Source organism: Haliotis cracherodii, unplaced genomic scaffold (assembly GCF_022045235.1).
Source record: "Haliotis cracherodii isolate W230 unplaced genomic scaffold, xgHalCrac1.p SCAF_2, whole genome shotgun sequence".
NCBI classification, from domain to species: Eukaryota; Metazoa; Mollusca; class Gastropoda; order Lepetellida; family Haliotidae; genus Haliotis; species Haliotis cracherodii.
This window is the reverse complement of record NW_027266275.1, coordinates 72,861,373-72,869,257: the sequence shown is the minus strand read 5'-3', so window position 1 is coordinate 72,869,257 and position 7,885 is coordinate 72,861,373. Positions and strand designations below refer to the sequence as shown.

At 38.9% G+C, this 7,885-nt stretch overlaps 2 protein-coding genes across 3 annotated transcripts in view; both read left to right on the top strand.

Moving 5' to 3' along the window:
* LOC139469610 (uncharacterized) overlaps window positions 1–7,885 on the top strand; it is a 447,403-nt gene that overhangs the window by 173,114 nt on the left and 266,404 nt on the right. The window lies entirely within an intron of this gene.
* The window catches only part of LOC139468497 (testis-expressed protein 2-like), a 28,072-nt gene continuing 20,303 nt past the window's right edge, over window positions 117–7,885 (top strand). For both annotated transcript variants that reach the window (XM_071250488.1, XM_071250487.1), the window contains exons 1-2: window positions 117–205; window positions 6,633–7,878. In XM_071250488.1, coding sequence (XP_071106589.1) covers window positions 6,637–7,878 — 1,242 coding nt within the window. In that variant the 5' untranslated portion in view covers window positions 117–205; window positions 6,633–6,636. The remainder of the gene's footprint in view (window positions 206–6,632; window positions 7,879–7,885) is intronic.

Sequence of the window (7,885 nt, the reverse complement as noted above, 5' to 3'; positions counted from 1 at the left end):
CTGAAATGTTCGATAACAAAATCCATCCTGTAACACAGTTAGGTAACATTTGTAATTCCTACGTAAAAGCATTTGATTGGTTGTGACAATTCAGTGCGTAAAGGAATAAACAGGAAGTGAAGAGGAGTGATCCATCTAAAATCTGTCAATGAAATGCACCCATTTAGAAATATGTCATTGCGTTATGATGGCTGACAACAGCTAGGTAATTATATAACATGATCTGTAAAAATGAAATGTACTGCGTCAATTATCTGAACACCAAATATTATTTGTTTGTTTTAAATTGATGCGCAGCAGTGGCAGACGATGTATTTCTAATCTCATTTACAGGCCCACATCATGCTGATTGGATTGTACTAGATCCGGATTTGGTTGTTATTATCATGCATAGCGAAATATTTCATATTCCACCAAACGTATCCTAAGGAACCACCTGCGAAGGGTAGTTTGAAAGCAGAGTATTTCATTGTGCTTTTCGTTTGATGTGTGTGATATTGGTTTCTAGTTCTTTTTCCCAAAAATAATTATCTGAATTATTTGATTTTTATTGGAGTTTTGGGTGTAAACAACGATCAAATGGTAAATAATTTTAGATAACATCAGACATTTATGAGAAATCTATGGCATCAATCATGCCTCCTTGTGTTATGGGTTTTCGAGCCCCTATGAAGTATTTCTGGTTACATGTCTAATAACAATTAAGTCTTACCTTTGAGAACATTTATTTCTGTTAACTCTTGGATGATCAAATGACCGTCATGCCTTGTTAATTGTAATAATGCCTCACTGAGTGAGACGAGTCAATCAGGTGCCACCTTGTTACTGTCACAAGATTTTGAGCCCCTCTGTTACAGTCAAATTAGAAATAGATGCACAACATGATCAGTCACATGACATTACAGACCGGAAGTTTTCTAACTGCAGCCAATAGATCCTTAGTGCATATGATTGTTCTGATGCAAATTATCAACAGATCAAGTTTGATTAAAATATGCATTAGTGATAAAGGTTTAAGGTATGTTTTCATACTTATTGAATATCCCTACCCCGTGTAGATTAATTCATAACATAACTTCAGCAACAAGAGACGAATACTTTGCTGTCTTCACTGGGCTTTGAAGCACCTACCTTGATTTCGTCATTTAGTGCCTGGTCACATATTGTTTAAGGGCCCGAAAAAGAGTGAGGCTTGAAAACATGTTACATGGGCATCTATTGATAAAAGCACCATACCCCATTTTCTCCATTTTTCAGCTGTGTAAGGATACATTGCTGACTTCCACCATTTCGTAAGGGATGTGCACAAGCTCATTCCTTAATAACAGTTTCTAAGTATTTCAGAATTTAAGAATTGTTTTTACTAAATTCAGATGTTCAAATTTTAAAATAGCTTTAGAAACTGGCAGATATAGTAAAACAGACCGTTCACTCAGATTCTGTAACTATTGTAGTAGTAAGGGAGTTAATGTCATTGAGGATGAATTCCATGTACTCTTTAACATTATTTCTAGTTTGTAAATTCTTATATTATGCTCACAAAATAATTAATGATATATTCTGTGTGCTGTAAATGTCATGCTCACATGTCTGTATTTTGGGCCATTGGCCTTTTACTGAATAAACATGTCTGTCTGTCTGTCTGTCTGTCTGCCTAAGTATTTCTAAGTATTTCAGGCGCCCTTTTTGTCACCTAGCTAAAATAACAGGGGGTCTTGAATTAAATGCTTCTGTAAGCAAATGTAATGTTTGATTACCATGGTAGATATAAAATACATGTTCGCTGAAATGTGTCCCTGATGGATGTCACTGATGAGGTCGTCGCACACCATTATGGAACTTCTATTTTCAAGTACTTTTTCAATGTTGATGTCTAATTTGTAACGTTTATGCATCACTTATATTCAATTTCAAGGTTTAATCATATTAAGCCATACAAATGCAAGTGGGGTCATTTTCCTGCTTATTTTGAGGCTTCATCGCTCTATTTTACAAATAGTGATGCTGTTTTGCAGCTTTAATAGTAGCATCAATCAAACTTGTCGGAGTTGATGACTTTTCATTTTAAAAATAATTAATGTCCAACGGTTAGAGAAGGTGGCAGTGTTGCTTTTCTTAGCCCCCTGAATAATTTTGAGAGATACGTGGGATTTGTGGTCATCATGGAGGAAAAGAGGTTTGGTTGAACATTTAGTAAAATATTCCTTATTGATGGAAGATATCCGTGTTAGACCAACTGGTCTCAGACACTTTGCTAACAGCTCCCAACTACACCAATTCATCCCACATTGTGTACAGGAATAATCAGATATTGAGGAAGAAAATTCCCTTTAGCCCTGATGGCTTCAAACATGGTTACTGTTTTGGATTTAATGATAGTAACAGCCTGGGGCTTGTAAGTAGAAGACGATATGAGCTTCAGAAGTCTGAAATCCATATTAAGACAGTTTTTATCAATGTTATCAGAAATTATCAACTTCTTCCTGAGTAACAGTTCCAGCACATGTATATTCTAACTTCCTAGGTTTCTGTTCTTTAAGTACTTTAACATCAGCAATTTAACAATTAATTATAAAAATGTCTTAAATAATTTCTAGTGGTCAGCCATGTTGGGCGAGGATTTACATGTGAAATGTTCAATGACTATGTTTTCTGTAGAATTTGGAATAAAAATTCAGATATGATGTATATGATACCTGATCTATTGCCTATTATTGGTACCGGTAATTGAAATTTTGCACATAATCATTGACTGCTCAAGGGGAGGAAACCACTCTGTTTTACTTGGTTTTTTTGCAATTAATAGAAAGATTCATCTGCACAATGCACTTAGTCTAAAAGATCATTCAAATTGTCCAAGTTGTTTAATGTCCAGAGAAACATGTTCGAATCCCAGTTCATCCCAGTTACGTTTCTAGGTTTGTCAGCACCATACCCATGCTCATGGGTTTTACCAAAGTGGTAATCATGGTAATCATCTGAGAATGTCATCACTTTGGGCTTTCCTTCCACATTAAACTGATACACAGTGATAAAACTGGGATACTGTTGAAAGCAGTGTTAATCCCAACGCACTCACTTAAGTTAGTATTCCAGTTGTTGAGTTGGTCACATATTGTATTAAAGCCTGCTGCACAGGCAAGTGTAACATCACCATGATTATCACAATCCATATAATTCTTATCCTGGGTAGCCAGATTCTGCTTTTGAAAATGGCAATACTGATAGAGCTTAATGCTTCATGGACAAACACAGAACTTGAGCTGCGTGAGAAAAAGACCAACAGCCAAAGAATTTGAGTTATTTTTGTGAACTTCAAGGAGCTGATGTTATTGATTGAAAATCCATTCACTGTCATTTAAACAGGGTGACTGGAGACCTGGAAGAATATTCAATTTGTTCCTAGGGACATGGCAGAATATGGCTTACATAGCTGTTGAGATGTTGTAGGGACAGTATCAGCTGGACAACTATTTGTTTTTCATACACATGGGCACACTGTGGTGAACTGGGTTCAACATATCTTATCATGCATTTAAACTATATATGCCTTTTCAATCCATGTTAGTTGTTCAATTCATGTCAGATGCCATGGTCATTCATCTCACTATTTTTTCTGAGCCATTTTTCAGAATATGTGAGTTGACCTGAAGTGAATGAATTCTGTGTAACAAGTTAGTGTTTAGCATGTAGTGGTTTCTAGTTCAAGATGGCCTTTTGTAGAAGGCATGCATTTACCCAAAACAGGAAGTGACATCAAGTGACAGGTCGTTCAAGTTAGCTTGGGGCTGGGAATTCCTGTTTTGAAGTAAGCATGTGTTTTTCAAAACCAGAAGTGATGTCAGTAGACCTGAAGTGCATATTACTTCCTTATTATGTGAACTATATGAATGAAGGTATGTTGTAAGTTTGTGAGCGCTGTTGAAAAGGCAGCTAGATGACGAGTTCGAGTTGTCATTTTGACAGACCTGCATAGTCGGCTGCAACATCAATGGTGCCAAGGCTGCAAAGTATGGTCACAGCTGTGATGGAGACAAGTTTGTTTTTTTACTGACGAGTCATGTTTTATGCTTCACAGTGTGGATGGTAGACACCGTGTGTACAGGCTTTGGAGGAAACGCTACGCATGAAACTGCATGCAGGAATAGGACAGATTTGGTGGTGGTAGTGTGATGATGTGGGCGGTCATCTCCTACACTGATAGAACAGACTTGGTGCAAGTTCTGGGGAATTTAACAGCACAACGTAACACGGTTGAGATTCTTCGGCCACACATTCTTCCCATTATGCATTAAGCAAACGTAATTTTCCAACAAGACAACGCCTGATCTCACACGGCAAGACTGACAACAGCCTTTTTCAGGAACCACAACATGCAGGTCCTGTCATGGCCCTTCAGGTTCCCAGATTTAAACCCAATAGAACGTTTATGAAATGAACTGAATCAACGACTGTGAGAACATCAGCAACAACCACAGAACCTCCAACAGTTGGCACAAGCACTGCAGGCAGAGTGGGTTAACATTCCCCAGGCCACAATTCGGGATCTAATTACTTCCATGGCACGAAGATGCCAGCCATTTTTCAACTCTAATAGTGGCCACACAAGATATTGAGAACAGATGATCTTCACCTTAAATATCTACTGTTCCATGTGTGCCATATGGAACCTGGGTCAATGACAATGAACAATCAATTACATCTGGTGATTATTTATATGATGTATAAAAAATACATCTAAAATCACTTTTGCGTTTCTTTCTTTGCAGAGTATATATCTCACAAATATCTCCTGCCAAATCTCTTTTTTCAGGGTAACAGTGATGAAAGATTACACCTGTCACTAATTAAGAGGCTCCTTGTAATGAATACATATGATCCCTGTGCAACATAGATGCTATTATTAATCAAGCTACAAGCCACAGCTTAGTTCCAGCAGAGACCATAATATTTTATGGTCCTTGGTTCCATCAATAAGAAAGCAGCAAGTGCCCAGACCAATGATCAGTCATCTACACATTGTTTCAGTATCAGGCAGGGTCCTGTTGGCTCAGAGTAGGGCTAACTTGTTGTACATGGTCTCTTGTGAAGCCCATTTCTGGTGTCCCCAGCTGTGATATTGCTGGAATATTACTCAAAGTGGTGTCACTCACTCACTCACTCACTCACCCACCGACCCACCCACCCACCGACCCACCCACTCACTCACTCACTCACACACACACACACTCAGATCAAATCTTTTCCCAGGACATTAACTAAGGTTATAATGACATGAACTTCTAGCCCATTATCAATATCTACTTTGTACTGAATGCAGTGACATTCTGATAAGCCTCACCTTTACTGGGTGGACCATTGTGAAATAGGGCACTTGGCAGAATGCATAATTTGTCAAACTGAGGATATGGTCCATGATGGACCATGAACATGCATTTTATCCCACAAATAATGTCTAATGACTCTTGCTTATATGTGTTATTTTGTTGTTTAATTCCACACTCAGTGATATTCCTATTATGTGACAGTGGTCTTTAAATAATTGAGTCTGGACTAGTAGGCTAAAGACAGTCTGGTGATTAACATCATTAGCATCGATCCACGCAATTGGGATCGATGACATGCATCAACCAAGTCAGCGAGCCTGACCACCCAATCCCATTAGCCACCTCTTATGACAAGCACAGTTGCCTCTTACGACAAGCATGGGTTGCTGAAGACCTATTCAAACTGAATCTTCACGTGTCTACATATGTTACAAATAGAAGAAGTAAACACAGTCCGAATTATTCTTCAAAATAGTTCTGCTTTTAAGTTTTTGATTTAACTTCAGAAGATTTGCACTCAGAGTATATTAGGGAACATGTGTCATCTACCGATGACTTGTTTGAGACAGTTAATTTACAGTTCTGAGTTCTGAGTAGACTGTATGTTCTTTGGAGGTTAATTGAAGGTGATAGTTTGAACCATAGCTCGTAGTTGCAACAAACGAGAAATTTTTAAATTGCAGCTTCTTTAGCAGGAAAACAAAATTAAATCTTGGACTGCATCTTCAGCATGTATAATGTATTTTTGTTCTTTCTTGTAAATTACAGGAAGGTATCTTTTCCTCTACTAAATTGTTGTAGAAACGCAACTGTAACTCTTTGGAATTTTGTGTCTGTTCAGTAGTGTCACTGTGTCATCTTCATTGACTGATTTCAGAGCAGAGCGGCAGGGATACTGTTTCTCAACACAACAGAAAAATGATAAATATAGGTGAACTATGAATAGTCTTTCAAACACTAGAAATTTCTACTCCGCCCATACCCGAAACATGAGGGCATTGTTTGGGGCAGGTGCCAAATATTTCGACATCTTGTGACGAGGATGTATGGCTATCACACAGCTAGACTTCCCACTTGAACTTTGAACTGCTCTTCACATGTGATATTACACCAGACTGTGGGGAGGGCAATCCCATGCTAATCCAGTAATGTGACAAAAAGAGAACTGTTTCAGTTCCTATGTTACCATATGCATGATATGAATAGGTGGTCTAAGAAATAGAACTAAGAAACATGTTTCATTACCATTCATATTCCGTTGTTATACAGGTCCTATTGACAATAATTCTAATATACATGTTTCAGGGAGATGAGTTATAAACGAGAGGGACACAAGCCCCCTCGCCCTCCTCCCCCGAAGGTGAGCTTGGGCTCCAAGATGAGTTCAGGGGCAATAGGCATCAGCTTCAAGGCACTGGAGGAGGAGGATGATGAGGATCTCACCATCTTCACGGGCAAGTTTGATAAGGTTGTTGAGGAGGCCCACAAGTCCCATCGCTCCGGCAATGAAAGAAGGGGGTCATCAGGGGAACCGAAGCTCGTCAGGGCAGGATCAACCTCCATACAAGATTCAAAACTCACTAAACTTCACCCAAATTCAAAATCCTTAGATGATGGTAACTCATCTCCCACTAAGAAGAGCTTTTTTGAATATAAAGATATCATTTCAGATATCAGACATAAGATAACTGACACAAAAGAAAAGATAACTGATTCAATAAGCAAAAGAATAGAAGAATTTTCGGGAGATTCCAGCTCCAACCCCAGCCCTGAAAATGAGCAGCCTTTTGATGATGACATGTTGGTTACTGAGAGAGTGAACATTTTGACTGAGGTTAGGCCAGAAAGGGCACCTGTTGTTCAAGATGCTGTACCTGGTGCTGTGAAAGATGACTTGGTTGACCAGTTCCAGGAATGTGAGGAAGACACAAGTGCTGTTGGAAAGGATGATGAAGAAGAAGATGATGATATAGCTGTTATTGATGAATACTTTAGTATGAACTCAATGGAGGATTTTAGTTCCAGCCCTGGACTGAATGTGTCTGTCAGGCAGAGATCAAAACTAAACCGTTTAGTCAAGAAAAACTCTAAACCTGTAACATCAGCAACTATCTCTATGTCAACTCTGATGGACACCAGTCCAGCGGAGGAAGAACCGCAGTTTAATGTGGAAGTACAAGATGAACATAATGAACCTGTTATGGAGTCAACAGAGCCAGGACCAAAACCAGACCTGGAGATTTCGATAAATCGTGACAAAAAAACACCAACCACATTCGATGTAGTGAAGCCAGCAGAGAAGACCGTCCCCATACAAAAGCTGGCAGCAATAGCTGTGTGTGTGTTTGCATATCTTATCATGCCCCTTCCCTCCTATGTGTCAGGGCTGTTGATGGGGGCCATGATAACGTCGGCTGGATGGGCCCTGTATCTCTGGTACAAACAACCACCAAAACAACACGATGATTTCAAACTCACCCCGCTTGAGGATTTACCTCCCATGCTTCTTCCAGAGATGAAGGATCCTGTCAAAGATGATGGTATTTATAAGGTAAGTT